The sequence below is a fragment of the Lepisma saccharinum genome, chromosome 9, assembly GCF_977018435.1.
Source record: "Lepisma saccharinum chromosome 9, izLepSacc3.1, whole genome shotgun sequence".
In the NCBI taxonomy this organism is placed as follows: domain Eukaryota; kingdom Metazoa; phylum Arthropoda; class Insecta; order Zygentoma; family Lepismatidae; genus Lepisma; species Lepisma saccharinum.
The window spans coordinates 93,151-107,770 of NC_139237.1; the positions used below are offsets into that span (position 1 = coordinate 93,151).

General features: G+C 50.0%; 7 protein-coding genes, 1 non-coding gene and 2 pseudogenes across 8 annotated transcripts; 5 read left to right on the forward strand and 5 right to left on the reverse strand.

Moving 5' to 3' along the window:
• The first annotated feature begins 1,786 nt into the window (after positions 1-1,786).
• LOC145991965 (histone H3) lies at positions 1,787-6,127 on the forward strand. Its single transcript, XM_083127956.1, has 2 exons — positions 1,787-1,804; positions 5,711-6,127. Exon 2 carries the CDS (start codon positions 5,717-5,719, stop codon positions 6,125-6,127), a length of 411 nt encoding a protein of 136 aa, XP_082984082.1. The 5' UTR covers positions 1,787-1,804; positions 5,711-5,716.
• On the forward strand, positions 4,117-4,491 carry LOC145991961 (histone H2A). The gene has a single exon (XM_083127951.1). It carries the CDS (start codon positions 4,117-4,119, stop codon positions 4,489-4,491), a length of 375 nt encoding a protein of 124 aa, XP_082984077.1.
• LOC145991964 (histone H4) lies at positions 5,162-5,473 on the reverse strand. Its single transcript, XM_083127955.1, has one exon. The coding sequence runs from the start codon at positions 5,471-5,473 to the stop codon at positions 5,162-5,164; it is 312 nt and encodes a 103-aa protein (XP_082984081.1).
• A 511-nt stretch (positions 6,128-6,638) lies between the features above and the next one.
• On the reverse strand, positions 6,639-7,226 carry LOC145992858 (histone H1 pseudogene; annotated as a pseudogene).
• Positions 7,227-8,375: 1,149 nt separating this feature from the next.
• Positions 8,376-8,494, forward strand: LOC145993031 (5S ribosomal RNA). Its single transcript, XR_014442243.1, has one exon. It is a non-coding gene; the product is annotated as a 5S ribosomal RNA (ribosomal RNA).
• Positions 8,495-10,624: 2,130 nt separating this feature from the next.
• On the reverse strand, positions 10,625-10,996 carry LOC145991971 (histone H2B). Its single transcript, XM_083127963.1, has one exon. It carries the CDS (start codon positions 10,994-10,996, stop codon positions 10,625-10,627), a length of 372 nt encoding a protein of 123 aa, XP_082984089.1.
• Positions 10,997-11,195: 199 nt separating this feature from the next.
• On the forward strand, positions 11,196-11,570 carry LOC145991968 (histone H2A). Its single transcript, XM_083127959.1, has one exon. It carries the CDS (start codon positions 11,196-11,198, stop codon positions 11,568-11,570), a length of 375 nt encoding a protein of 124 aa, XP_082984085.1.
• Positions 11,571-12,240: 670 nt separating this feature from the next.
• LOC145991973 (histone H4) lies at positions 12,241-12,552 on the reverse strand. The gene has a single exon (XM_083127965.1). It carries the CDS (start codon positions 12,550-12,552, stop codon positions 12,241-12,243), a length of 312 nt encoding a protein of 103 aa, XP_082984091.1.
• Positions 12,553-12,789: 237 nt separating this feature from the next.
• Positions 12,790-13,206, forward strand: LOC145992572 (histone H3). The gene has a single exon (XM_083128927.1). It carries the CDS (start codon positions 12,796-12,798, stop codon positions 13,204-13,206), a length of 411 nt encoding a protein of 136 aa, XP_082985053.1. The 5' UTR covers positions 12,790-12,795.
• Positions 13,207-13,717: 511 nt separating this feature from the next.
• Positions 13,718-14,305, reverse strand: LOC145992859 (histone H1 pseudogene; annotated as a pseudogene).
• Positions 14,306-14,620: the final 315 nt, after the last annotated feature.

The window sequence follows — 14,620 nt, forward strand, 5'->3', positions numbered from 1 at the left end:
TGCGTGCGCTGCCACTTCTTCCTTGCCCATCGTTTGAAGCTGATTATTAGTATTTCCACTGGGTCGAGGTCTTCGGTGGCTTCGGTCTTGGTTGTTGTGCTGCTGATGAGTGCTGCTGTGTTGATGTTTTCAATGATTGTTTGTGCGATTTGTTCAATCTCTTCAGGTGTTCTGATTTTGCAGTGTAGATCTGTGACTTCTGCGAGGTGGTCCATGAACTTCTGCCAGTCTATTGTGGTGGTTTGAGGTGGTCTTGGTTTTTGTTTTCGGTGAAGGTGAGTGAGTTGGAAGAGGACTGGTAAGTGGTCCGAGTCGAGGGCGTTCAGTGTTTCTGGCGTGTTTGGGATGGGTACGTTTCCTGTTATTATGACATCTAATACATCCGGGCGTCCTCCGCTTGCTGGGTAAAATGTTGGTTCTGGTGGGGCGTATACTTGGAGTCCTTGGGAGTTTGTTATGTCGCGCAGTTTCCTTCCGTTTGGATTTGTCATGCGGGAGTTCCAGTCCGGGTGCTTGCAGTTCAGGTCGCCTGCTACTATTGTTCTTTGGTCCATGTTCCTGAGGGCGATTATGTCGGCTTGGTCCAGAATTTGGTCAGGTGGTTTGTAGCCAGCTACCAGCGTTGTGGTTTTCCCTGTACTGTGTAGCTGGATTGCAGTACCTTCTATTGACTGGAGTTGAGGTAGCTGTACTGGCTGTGCTGGCAACGAGGTCCTGATGATTATGGCAGTCCCACCTTTCGGCCTGTTGAGTCTGTCTGTCCTGTATATGGTGAAGTTTCGAATGGACCATCTATGGATTGGCTTCAGATGTGTTTCTGAGACTAGAGCCACGTCAATGGAGTTGGTTTGAAGGAATTTTTCGAAGAGGCGGCGTTGCTTGAAAACACCATTGGCGTTCCAGTGGATACATCGTAGTTGATTATGAATTTCTCCTCTATTGTTGTGCCCCATTGTCCAGTATTTCTGAAAATATGTCGATGATGGTTATAATTTTACTGATGGTGTCCTTGCAGGTCTTTAATTTGTTGAGTCCTCCTTGGATTTTTCTCCATATACTCTGGATATTCCATGACCGAATGAGATCTAACAGGTCCTTGATGGAGTTTCCGGGGGGGTCTTCCGGGGTGGCTGCTTCATTCGGTGATCTGTTTGGTAATTTAGGCCAGGTTGTGGGTGCGGGCCTGGGTGCTGCTGCTTGGGTGTCCTGTCCTGTGTGTGAAGTGGTTCTCGTTGATTCTTGTTGTTTCCTGGTGGCTGCGAAGAGGGGGCAGCCTCTGTAGTTTGCTGGGTGGTCTGCCTTACAGTTGGCGCAGCGTGCAGGTGTTGTTCTTGGTTTTTGGCAGGTTTGTGAAAGGTGTGGTCCTCCGCAGCGCACGCAGGCGGGGTTGGCCCTGCAGTTTGTTTGGGCGTGTCCTAATCTTTGGCATCTGTAGCACTGCAGTTGCTGGCTGGGTCTGTATTCCTCCACTCGGATGCGATAGGCCAGGAGGGCTCCCACGTCGTATACGTTCTTAGCATGTTCATCCTTGATCAGGGTGGCCATGTAGAGGGGCATCTTCAGCTTTTCCGTTCTGGATTGGTCTTCGTCCTCTGGTGTGGGCTCCCTCTGCACCCTTTTGTGTAGTTGAACGACGTTCTCGACTTGGAAGCCCAGGTCTTGTAGGTCGAGTTTGATATCTTCTACGTTTGTGTCTCCCGGCATGTCTCGCAGTACCACCTTGATGGTGTTCTTGCGTGGGTTCCCGTGGGCGTACTGGATTCTCCTTTCTTCACAGATCTTTTTGGCTACTTCGAAGTCCTTCATGCTGTGAAAATGTATTTTGAGTCCGCTGGAGGTGTTGAACATGGTGGGACGACTCTGGGCGTTTCTTGTGATTGCCTGTCCTATTGAGTATGTCTGTGATGTCTCATATATGTATAGTGGAGGTGGTTTTATCCTGATTTGCCGTGCTGGTGCAGGTGATGATGGTTCTTCTCCAGACTCCTCTTCTTCTCCGGGCTCCTCTTCGTTGTTCCTATCTGATAGTGCTGCGAACTGGTTACTGATTGCTGTAGGTTTGTTTTGCAAGGAGGAGTGAGAAGGGCGGGCTACCTTCTTTGGAAACTGGTACCCCTCTGTGTCTTCTTGGTTGATTTCTTTCTGTGCTTCTTTGTGCTGGGTGGTCTGTGTATCTATCTGCGTATAGTCTTGGAAAGTGACGGTCCTTTTCTTGGTTGGCTTTTGATATGTGATTGTCACTTTGTCCTGCAGTTCTCCTTCTTTGTTTCCTGACGCAGTCGTTGTCGTGGGGGGTGGTTTAGGTCTACTGTGCGGGACTCGTCCCAGAGTCACGAACTGCATTTCCTCTGTTATTTGTCTTGGCTGGTTCTTAGGTGGGGTTCTTGGTCTTGCTTCTGTCGTTGTTTCCTCATAGAAGAACTCCATGGCCTTAGGGTGGTTCATTTCTGGTGTCTGCGGGTATCTCTTGTTGTTATTTGGGCTCCTGTCGCGGGTGTCCGGGGTCGTTTCGGCTCGCTGTGTATCGCCTACCAGTGGCTTGGGTGACGTAGTGGCTTCTGATTGGCTCTCGCTGGATCTCGCTCGCGGAGGTGCGGGTATGGTCGGCTGCCGGTCTTCTGCTGGGTTGGGGTCCCTTGTCGGAGCGCGGACCTGGGTGAGAGCGGGTCCCTTGTCGGAGCGCGGACCTGGGTGAGAGCGGGTCCGGTTTCGGGGCTCGGCTGCTTTAGCGGTAGGTGCCTCTGCTGGTTCCCGGTCTTCTGGTATGGTCGGCTGCCGGTCTTCTGTTGGATGGGGTCCCTTGTCGGAGCGCGGACCTGGGTGAGAGCGGGTCCCTTGTCGGAGCGCGGATCTGGGTGAGAGCGGGTCCGGTTTCGGGGCTCGGCTGCTTTGGCGGTAGGTGCCTCTGCTGGTTCCCGGTCTTCTGGTATGGTCGGCTGCCGGACTTCTGCTGGGTGGGGTCCCTTGTCGGAGCGCGGACCTGGGTGAGAGCGGGTCCCTTGTCGGAGCGCGGACCTGGGTGAGAGCGGGTCCGGTTTCGGGGCTTGGCTGCTTTGGCGGTAGGTGCCTCTGTTGATTCCCGGTCTTCTGGTATGGTCGGCTGCCGGTCTTCTGCTGGATGGGGTCCCTTGTCTGAGCGCGGACCTGGGTGAGAGCGGGTCCGGTTTCGGGGCTCGGCTGCTTTGGCGGTAGGTGCCTCTGCTGGTTCCCGGTCTTCTGGTATGGTCGGCTGCCGGACTTCTGCTGGGTGGGGTCCCTTGTCGGAGCGCGGACCTGGGTGAGAGCGGGTCCCTTGTCGGAGCGCGGACCTGGGTGAGAGCGGGTCCGGTTTCGGGGCTCGGCTGCTTTGGCGGTAGGTGCCTCTGCTGGTTCCCGGTCTTCTGGTCGGCTGCCGGACTTCTGCTGGGTGGGGTCCCTTGTCGGAGCGCGGACCTGGGTGAGAGCGGGTCCCTTGTCGGAGCGCGGACCTGGGTGAAAGCGGGGGCCGATCCTCGCGGGTGTCCGGGGTGGTCTCAGCTCGCTGTGTATCACCTTCCTTCGGCTCGGGTGACGTAGTGGCCTCTGATTGGCTCTCGCTGGATCTCGCTCGCGGAGGCGCGGGGACTCTCGGGGAGCGGTTCGCGGGTGTCCGGGGTCGTCTCTGCTCGCTGTGTATCACCTTCACGTGGCTCGGGTGACGTAGTGGCCTCTGATTGGCTCTCTCTGGATGTCGCTCGCGGAAGCGCGGGAACTCTCGGGGCGCGGTTCGCGGGTGTCCGGGGTCGTCTCTGCTCGCCGTGTATCACCTTTCTTCGTCGCGGGTGACGTAGGTGACTCTGGTTGGCTGTCTACGAACTCTTTTCGCGAAGCGCGGGAATACTCGGAAGGAGCGGGCGAATAGCGTGACTGCTTCCTTTGAAGTCCCAACGATGATGTCGATCCGATTGATGCTCGATGTGCGCCCAAACCGTCGATTCTTTTTAAGAAAGGACGGTTGATATCAGACGGACCAATGGCGCTTCGAGACGTGTCTCCCGGACGCTCTCATTCGCGGCGATTCAACACTACTTAACAAAACCACCAAACTGGCTGGCAAAAATTTGTGTTTTCACGTTGTATCGATAGCAAGAGATCATCATGTCTGGACGCGGAAAGGGAGGAAAAGTGAAGGGAAAGAGCAAGTCTCGCTCCAGCCGAGCCGGACTTCAGTTCCCCGTCGGCAGAATCCACCGACTTTTGCGAAAGGGCAATTATGCCGAACGTGTCGGTGCCGGTGCACCGGTTTACCTGGCCGCCGTCATGGAATATTTGGCCGCCGAAGTCTTGGAGTTGGCCGGCAATGCTGCTCGCGATAACAAGAAGACCAGGATCATCCCCCGTCACTTGCAGTTGGCCATCAGAAACGACGAGGAGTTGAACAAGCTCCTTTCTGGGGTCACGATCGCCCAGGGTGGCGTGCTGCCCAACATCCAGGCGGTCCTTCTTCCCAAGAAAACCGAGAAGAAAGCTTAAGCTGACACCCTACCCCCTCAGCTTCTAGCAAATCGGCCCTTGTAAGGGCCACCAATTACCTTAGGAAAGGGTCATTGTCTACTCTATTTTTTTAAGTTTTCAAGTTTGAAGTCTGTAGTCTAATCAGGACTTGTAACTTGGCATGCAAATCCTGTGTTGATTCAATGTTGTTTGCCTATTTCCGATAATGTCAGAGAATAGTGGCTTACCTGTGCGTATACATCTTGTAAATTTTGATAGCATAGAGATTATGACGTGTGTTTTGTTTTCGGTGGAGTCAAGCTGCACTGAAAATAATAATAATAAAAAAATATATATATGTTCGCCTGAGTTATATTAATTGATGTTATAATTTGACAGAAGCAATCTGAATTTCACATAAATTCCTTTTGCTTTGCTAAACGACGAACGAAGAAGCAACGAGGGGTGGATAGTCATCTAGCGAATGCTGAGAGTCCTCGCGTGAATATTTTTTGTTGAATTCTCAATTATTTCAATCATTCTTATGTCATTATCAACTCCAGACGAGAGAAATCGTTCGAATCGAGGCTGGGATCAGGGGGTAAGGTTCGGGGAAAGTTGAAAGCTGACATTTCCTTCCTCAAAGAAAAGATTTGTGGCCCTTAGAAGGGCCGATTTTTCAAGATGGAGGACAGGCAAATTAGAGCCCTTAACCTCCGAAACCGTACAAGGTTCTGCCTTGACGTTTGAGTGCGTACACGACGTCCATGGCGGTTACGGTTTTCCTCTTGGCGTGCTCCGTGTAGGTGACGGCATCGCGGATAACGTTCTCCAAGAACACCTTGAGGACGCCGCGTGTCTCTTCGTAGATGAGACCGGAGATTCGCTTCACACCTCCTCGCCGGGCAAGACGGCGGATGGCGGGCTTGGTGATACCCTGGATGTTGTCTCGGAGAACTTTACGGTGGCGCTTGGCACCTCCTTTGCCGAGTCCCTTTCCTCCTTTACCTCTGCCTGTCATTTCTGCAGTGCACGTACGTGGATTCGAAAGATGAGAATGAAGCCTTCCCGGCGAGCCGGCTCAGTTTTGTACGCCTTCGACAGAGGGGGGCAGAATGGCGGGAGCCAATGGGAAATCCGCTTTTCGGTTTGATTTCACGAATCAGGAGCATGCACGGCACCTTTCAGGGCAAAGCATATAAAGGCATGATTTTTGGTTGGCGCGATTGTTTGAAACGGAAACGCTTAGGACAAGCACGCGACAATGGCCCGGACTAAGCAAACTGCACGAAAATCCACCGGAGGCAAGGCCCCAAGGAAGCAGCTCGCCACAAAGGCAGCTAGGAAGAGCGCTCCCGCCACCGGAGGAGTGAAGAAGCCCCATAGGTACAGGCCAGGTACCGTGGCTCTTCGAGAAATCCGTCGCTACCAGAAGAGCACCGAGTTGCTCATCAGGAAGCTTCCTTTCCAGCGTCTCGTCCGCGAGATCGCTCAAGATTTCAAGACCGACTTGCGCTTCCAGAGTTCCGCAGTCATGGCTCTCCAGGAGGCCAGCGAGGCTTACCTCGTCGGTCTCTTCGAAGATACCAACTTGTGTGCCATCCACGCTAAGCGTGTCACTATCATGCCAAAGGACATCCAGCTCGCCCGCCGCATTCGTGGAGAGCGTGCTTAAGCGCATCCCGCTGCCCTTGGCAAACAATCGGTCCTTTTGAGGACCACAAATCCTACTTGGAAAGTACGTTTTGGTCGTATCTCTCTTTATTTTTATTATTATTGTCAATCCCTATCCTCGCGTTTATCCAAAAGTTATTTAAAATAATAACGCCGAAGCAATTGGGCGATATTTCATGAATATTCAGTTTTAATAATATATGGGTCAAAAGCTCTCGCTAAATCTTTAAATCTAATATCAGTTAGCGGTTTCTTGCTCGCAGTTCATTTCATAGAATCGATGGAAACGAAGTCAAACAAATTATGACTACATAATGTGACAAGTGTATTGCTTTCATGGTTTACATTTTTTTAAAAAAAAAATGCATGGATGGAAGGGAAAGGATGACACCGTGTCCGATGAAAAGAAAGGTTATAAGATTGAGTGATCGTGCAAATTCGCTCCTTCCAGGAGAATTTTGATGGTCCTCAGAAGGACCTTTTTATGGGGAACACTTGCGTGCTCAACCATTTTACTTCTTTTTTGGTGCAGCCTTCTTTGCTGCCTTGGGCTTGGCAGCCTTCTTTGGCTTTGGCGCCTTTGGTTTCTTGGGCGTCTTTGCCTTTTTCACTTTCGATGGAGACTTCTTTGGCTTTGCAACAGGTGCCTTCTTCTTTTCGCCGGTCTTCTTTGGTCGCTTGGCCGGGGCAGCTTTCTTTGCCGGTTTCTTCTCCTTGGGAGCCGAGCGTTTGGTCTTGGAAACAGCCCCGCTTTCCGGTTTCTCCTTCAGCGACGAAGCGCTGAGCTTGAAAGATCCGGAGGCACCCTTTCCTTTGGTTTGCACCAAAGAACCTGATGCCACGGCGCTCCTCAGGTACTTCTTGATGAAGGGCGCGAGCTTCTCGGCGTCGACCTTGTAGTTCTGGGTGATGTACTTCTTGATGGCCTGCAGGGAAGAGCCTCCGCGCTCCTTCAAGTTCTTGATAGCGTTGTTCACCATCTCGGATGTCCTGGGATGGGAAGGAGCCGTTCTCGGCTTTTTCGCCTTCGAGGACTTCTTGGGCGAAGCCGCCGTCGGGGCTGAGGGAGCTGATGCCGTATCTGCCATATCTACGCTCTTTTCGGAACGAAAATGAATCCCCGCGCTTGGTTTCGACCCCCTTTTCTCTCGGAGCGCGGACCGGAGCGAGAGCAGCTCTCAGGCGGGCCGAAGCAAACTGAAGTTTGTAGTTGCCACAACGGTAAGTGTGTTTCCTCCTCTTTCCAAGATTAATTTTTTCAGTGCTGAGCTAGAGAGCACCAGCATCCCTCGTTGTTGGGTACGTTCCGGAAACTTTGAAGTAGCCGTGAAGTGCCGCAGTCCGTCCCCACGACTTCCACGTTCCTCGCTTCCTTCGTGTCAAACTCACCGTAGGTGTACGCGCGACCTCCATATGCCCGTGATTTCCTTAGTTTTCTCTGAGAAAAGGTAGAAGGTGCGTCGGTTGCACGGAGGAGATGGAAGTTCAATCCTTCCCCTATTCTCTTGCTGAGAATCAGGTGCCTTGAGCATACGACAGGCCTCTCAAGCCAATCTCCGAAGTAGCGTGTGTCGCACACGCCTGTGTTTGAACGAAGCTGGCCTACTTCCAATGTATAGCCTTTAATTTCGTTTATAGGCGAAAATCTATCGCATGAGGACTGTGGTTCGATTCGAAAGCAGCCATTTGCACCGAAAGTTAGCGCGGCCCTTCCTGCTCTCCGCCGATAAATAATAATAATGTAATAGTTTGTGTCGAGGTGCCCGTTGCCTACTTTGGTTTGTGGGAATAGCGCGTATTCGAGAACTCGATGAAGTTGTCCGAAGATAGCACAAAAATAGGAAATAGCTAGGCTGGAGAGACTATATATATATATATATATATATATATATATATATATATATATATAACTACGCACTGGTAATGATCAGGCTGGAAAGTTCATACGAACTAACCGAGCCCAATCACTTTTTCGTTGTTAGGTCCTGGGTATATAGTGTGGAATCAAAAAGGTTGGTCATGAGATTCACTTTTATTCACTGCACTAAATTTTCTTCCCTATCTTGTAGCTTTTATGTTCACACATCTCTCGAAGGGTGTTAAAGCACATTTCTCACTATGACTACAATGAAATGTATAATTATTTGTTATGTTTCTTCTACACGTTCTTGGCAGTGCCCACGAGACGAGACATTTCCCCGAAAACGAGAAGTTGGACTATATGTACCTTACCGAAAGCAGTATCTTTCGCCAACGGCCATACCACGCTGAATATACCGGTTCTCGTCCGATCACCGAAGTCAAGCAGCGTCGGGCCTGGTCAGTACTTGGATGGGTGACCGCCTGGGAACACCAGGTGCTGTTGGCATCCTTTTTCTTTTTCAAGGTTCATAGTGGCCTTTTATTTGTGAATCGAAGCCGATCAATCACCCACAGTTTTTGCACAATCGCTTTTTTTTTTTTTTTTTTATGTACATGTCATCAAATAATAATAATAATAATATAAGTGAAGAATGTATATTAGTATATATGAATATCGGGGAAGGCGACGTTCTTCTGTTTTTTGTGGCGTGCGGGGTTGCAGGGTGCGTTCTTATTACCGGCGGCCGCCATAATCCCGGCGGGGAGCGCTGGCCTGCCCGGCGGATCCGCCGCGTCGCTCCCCGAAGAGGCCGGCGTTGGTAGTTTTCGGCGAGGATACGTGCCGGCGGTTGCAGGGAGTGTGTTTTTTGGGCGTTTTTATTTTTTTGCAAAATGCCATCGCCGTGGAAGGAGGCGTTCGCTAAAGGGATAGTCCCGGCCCGGCAACCCTGATCCGTTGGCAATTTCGCCCGAAACGCACCGGGGGGGGGGGGGGTGCACACGCAGAATAAAGAATTGGAAATGTCGCATACTCGTTGGCGAGGACACGTAAACCGAGGTTCTGTTTCAACCGATGCATGTCAAATCTCGCGTCTTTTCCCTTCGGAAAGGGAATGCTCGATCAGTGCAGTGATGTGAAAGTGTCCCCGCTAGTGGACAATTTAGCAGAAGGCAAGTGGGGAAGGTCCTGGTCGGAACGGTTACTTTTGGCAGCAAACGGTTACGAAACTGTTACTTTTGTCAGTAAACTGTTACAAAACGGTTACTTTTGGCAGTAAACTGTTACAAAACGGTTACTTTTGGCAGTAAACGGTTACAAAACGGTTACTTTTGGCAGTAAACGGTTAGTTTTAGCAGGGAACGGTTACAAAACCGTTACTTTTGGCAGCAGACGGTTACGAAATCGTTACTTTTGGCAGCAGACCGTTACATAACCGTTACTTTTTGCAGGAAACGAATTAACGATAAAATGACCATTCGGTATTTCTCGACTGGTCGGGAGTCGGGAAGTCATTTCCCGAAGTCGGGATCGGGACAGGATCCCCCCCCGGTCCCGACTTTTCGGGATCCCGCACACCCCTAATATTAATGCATAGGATGGAATGAACATTTTTTTTTTGCCATGCCAACGTAACCTAACCTCCCAGAGGATCTGGGTTCAGACGAACGCGAGACAAATTCCTGGAAAAAGGACCTTGCCTAAGACAACTTTGGTTCCTCTTCAAAAATTCGCGTACACTTTCGTTGTGTAGTCAGCATGTAATGATACCGAATGGAGGCATGTAGGCGTTCGAACCACACCCCTAACTGAACAAAAAAATGCTAATCTTCCGGGATCGTAAGTTGAAGTTCCACCCCCCCCCCCCCCCGATGCCGCCGCCCTCCGGAAACAACGTTCAGATCAATTCTTGGAGTAACCGATTTCTAATGCAACGGTTCCCGCCAAATGTCACAGTTCGTTGAGCGTACCAGTTCTCACCCTTTCATAGAAGTTAAGTGAGCCCTTTTAGTGCAAATTATGAATGTGACTGCCAAACTCTTCCTTTTTCCCTGCTCGTGGAGAAAACTTAAAGTAATTTTGAAAGTAAAATGAAGGAAAACACGAAAAATGAAATAAAATCACGACCTAACAAAACCTAACCTAATGTAACCCAACCGAGTATATGCAGATATTAATCTGTGTGTACCTTTCACTGCCATACTCTAGTAACAAACGTACAATTGTAAAATAGAAACGTGAAAGTTATTTTTGTTAAATATACAAGTTTATTTTATGTGTTCATCCAAAATAATAATGCGCCGAATCAATTGTTCCAAGTCTTAGGTTATTTTTTTGCAGAGGCATTTTGTCCAAATGTAACTCTAAAAGTCCTATTCAGCAAAAGAAACTAAAAAATTTGGAAATTTAGCCTATTTTTGTAAATTACGTGCTGGTTGACATTAACATTCATTCGTACCTTAAAAGCATTTTTTTTATATACGTAAGGTCAAAAATCTTTTCGCTTGCAGGCTGAGATATCGTTAGGTTATGTAAGTGTACGTTTCGGAGGGGTGGTAGACAAGTTCGTCCAATTCCAAGATTCAATTTTTGGCCCTAAAAAGGGCCTTTTTCGGCAAGGTAACTATTTCCTTGAGTTTACTTTGAGCTGGTGTACTTAGTCACGGCCTTGGTGCCTTCACTGACGGCGTGCTTGGCCAGTTCACCGGGGAGGAGCAGCCGGACGGCCGTCTGGATCTCCCTGCTGGTGATGGTCGATCGCTTGTTGTAATGAGCGAGCCTGGAAGCTTCGGCGGCAATGCGCTCGAAGATGTCGTTGACGAAGCTGTTCATGATGCTCATCGCCTTGCTGGAGATGCCGGTGTCAGGGTGAACTTGCTTCAACACCTTGTAGATGTAAATTGCGTAGCTCTCCTTCCTCCTCCGCTTCTTCTTTTTGTCTCCCTTGGAGATGTTCTTCTGGGCCTTTCCGGCCTTTTTGGCGGCTTTTCCACTTGTCTTTGGCGGCATGTTGCAGACAGACTCGATGTGCGCCCAAACCGTCGATTCTTTTTAAGAAAGGACGGTTGATATCAGACGGACCAATGGCGCTTCGAGACGTGTCTCCCGGACGCTCTCATTCGCGGCGATTCAACACTACTTAACAAAACCACCAAACTGGCTGGCAAAAATTTGTGTTTTCACGTTGTATCGATAGCAAGAGATCATCATGTCTGGACGCGGAAAGGGAGGAAAAGTGAAGGGAAAGAGCAAGTCTCGCTCCAGCCGAGCCGGACTTCAGTTCCCCGTCGGCAGAATCCACCGACTTTTGCGAAAGGGCAATTATGCCGAACGTGTCGGTGCCGGTGCACCGGTTTACCTGGCCGCCGTCATGGAATATTTGGCCGCCGAAGTCTTGGAGTTGGCCGGCAATGCTGCTCGCGATAACAAGAAGACCAGGATCATCCCCCGTCACTTGCAGTTGGCCATCAGAAACGACGAGGAGTTGAACAAGCTCCTTTCTGGGGTCACGATCGCCCAGGGTGGCGTGCTGCCCAACATCCAGGCGGTCCTTCTTCCCAAGAAAACCGAGAAGAAAGCTTAAGCTGACACCCTACCCCCTCAGCTTCTAGCAAATCGGCCCTTGTAAGGGCCACCAATTACCTTAGGAAAGGGTCATTGTCTACTCTATTTTTTTAAGTTTTCAAGTTTGAAGTCTGTAGTCTAATCAGGACTTGTAACTTGGCATGCAAATCCTGTGTTGATTCAATGTTGTTTGCCTATTTCCGATAATGTCAGAGAATAGTGGCTTACCTGTGCGTATACATCTTGTAAATTTTGATAGCATAGAGATTATGACGTGTGTTTTGTTTTCGGTGGAGTCAAGCTGCACTGAAAATAATAATAATAAAAAAATATATATATGTTCGCCTGAGTTATATTAATTGATGTTATAATTTGACAGAAGCAATCTGAATTTCACATAAATTCCTTTTGCTTTGCTAAACGACGAACGAAGAAGCAACGAGGGGTGGATAGTCATCTAGCGAATGCTGAGAGTCCTCGCGTGAATATTTTTTGTTGAATTCTCAATTATTTCAATCATTCTTATGTCATTATCAACTCCAGACGAGAGAAATCGTTCGAATCGAGGCTGGGATCAGGGGGTAAGGTTCGGGGAAAGTTGAAAGCTGACATTTCCTTCCTCAAAGAAAAGATTTGTGGCCCTTAGAAGGGCCGATTTTTCAAGATGGAGGACAGGCAAATTAGAGCCCTTAACCTCCGAAACCGTACAAGGTTCTGCCTTGACGTTTGAGTGCGTACACGACGTCCATGGCGGTTACGGTTTTCCTCTTGGCGTGCTCCGTGTAGGTGACGGCATCGCGGATAACGTTCTCCAAGAACACCTTGAGGACGCCGCGTGTCTCTTCGTAGATGAGACCGGAGATTCGCTTCACACCTCCTCGCCGGGCAAGACGGCGGATGGCGGGCTTGGTGATACCCTGGATGTTGTCTCGGAGAACTTTACGGTGGCGCTTGGCACCTCCTTTGCCGAGTCCCTTTCCTCCTTTACCTCTGCCTGTCATTTCTGCAGTGCACGTACGTGGATTCGAAAGATGAGAATGAAGCCTTCCCGGCGAGCCGGCTCAGTTTTGTACGCCTTCGACAGAGGGGGGCAGAATGGCGGGAGCCAATGGGAAATCCGCTTTTCGGTTTGATTTCACGAATCAGGAGCATGCACGGCACCTTTCAGGGCAAAGCATATAAAGGCATGATTTTTGGTTGGCGCGATTGTTTGAAACGGAAACGCTTAGGACAAGCACGCGACAATGGCCCGGACTAAGCAAACTGCACGAAAATCCACCGGAGGCAAGGCCCCAAGGAAGCAGCTCGCCACAAAGGCAGCTAGGAAGAGCGCTCCCGCCACCGGAGGAGTGAAGAAGCCCCATAGGTACAGGCCAGGTACCGTGGCTCTTCGAGAAATCCGTCGCTACCAGAAGAGCACCGAGTTGCTCATCAGGAAGCTTCCTTTCCAGCGTCTCGTCCGCGAGATCGCTCAAGATTTCAAGACCGACTTGCGCTTCCAGAGTTCCGCAGTCATGGCTCTCCAGGAGGCCAGCGAGGCTTACCTCGTCGGTCTCTTCGAAGATACCAACTTGTGTGCCATCCACGCTAAGCGTGTCACTATCATGCCAAAGGACATCCAGCTCGCCCGCCGCATTCGTGGAGAGCGTGCTTAAGCGCATCCCGCTGCCCTTGGCAAACAATCGGTCCTTTTGAGGACCACAAATCCTACTTGGAAAGTACGTTTTGGTCGTATCTCTCTTTATTTTTATTATTATTGTCAATCCCTATCCTCGCGTTTATCCAAAAGTTATTTAAAATAATAACGCCGAAGCAATTGGGCGATATTTCATGAATATTCAGTTTTAATAATATATGGGTCAAAAGCTCTCGCTAAATCTTTAAATCTAATATCAGTTAGCGGTTTCTTGCTCGCAGTTCATTTCATAGAATCGATGGAAACGAAGTCAAACAAATTATGACTACATAATGTGACAAGTGTATTGCTTTCATGGTTTACATTTTTTTAAAAAAAAAATGCATGGATGGAAGGGAAAGGATGACACCGTGTCCGATGAAAAGAAAGGTTATAAGATTGAGTGATCGTGCAAATTCGCTCCTTCCAGGAGAATTTTGATGGTCCTCAGAAGGACCTTTTTATGGGGAACACTTGCGTGCTCAACCATTTTACTTCTTTTTTGGTGCAGCCTTCTTTGCTGCCTTGGGCTTGGCAGCCTTCTTTGGCTTTGGCGCCTTTGGTTTCTTGGGCGTCTTTGCCTTTTTCACTTTCGATGGAGACTTCTTTGGCTTTGCAACAGGTGCCTTCTTCTTTTCGCCGGTCTTCTTTGGTCGCTTGGCCGGGGCAGCTTTCTTTGCCGGTTTCTTCTCCTTGGGAGCCGAGCGTTTGGTCTTGGAAACAGCCCCGCTTTCCGGTTTCTCCTTCAGCGACGAAGCGCTGAGCTTGAAAGATCCGGAGGCACCCTTTCCTTTGGTTTGCACCAAAGAACCTGATGCCACGGCGCTCCTCAGGTACTTCTTGATGAAGGGCGCGAGCTTCTCGGCGTCGACCTTGTAGTTCTGGGTGATGTACTTCTTGATGGCCTGCAGGGAAGAGCCTCCGCGCTCCTTCAAGTTCTTGATAGCGTTGTTCACCATCTCGGATGTCCTGGGATGGGAAGGAGCCGTTCTCGGCTTTTTCGCCTTCGAGGACTTCTTGGGCGAAGCCGCCGTCGGGGCTGAGGGAGCTGATGCCGTATCTGCCATATCTACGCTCTTTTCGGAACGAAAATGAATCCCCGCGCTTGGTTTCGACCCCCTTTTCTCTCGGAGCGCGGACCGGAGCGAGAGCAGCTCTCAGGCGGGCCGAAGCAAACTGAAGTTTGTAGTTGCCACAACGGTAAGTGTGTTTCCTCCTCTTTCCAAGATTAATTTTTTCAGTGCTGAGCTAGAGAGCACCAGCATCCCTCGTTGTTGGGTACGTTCCGGAAACTTTGAAGTAGCCGTGAAGTGCCGCAGTCCGTCCCCACGACTTCCACGTTCCTCGCTTCCTTCGTGTCAAACTCACCGTAGGTGTACGCGCGACCTCCATAT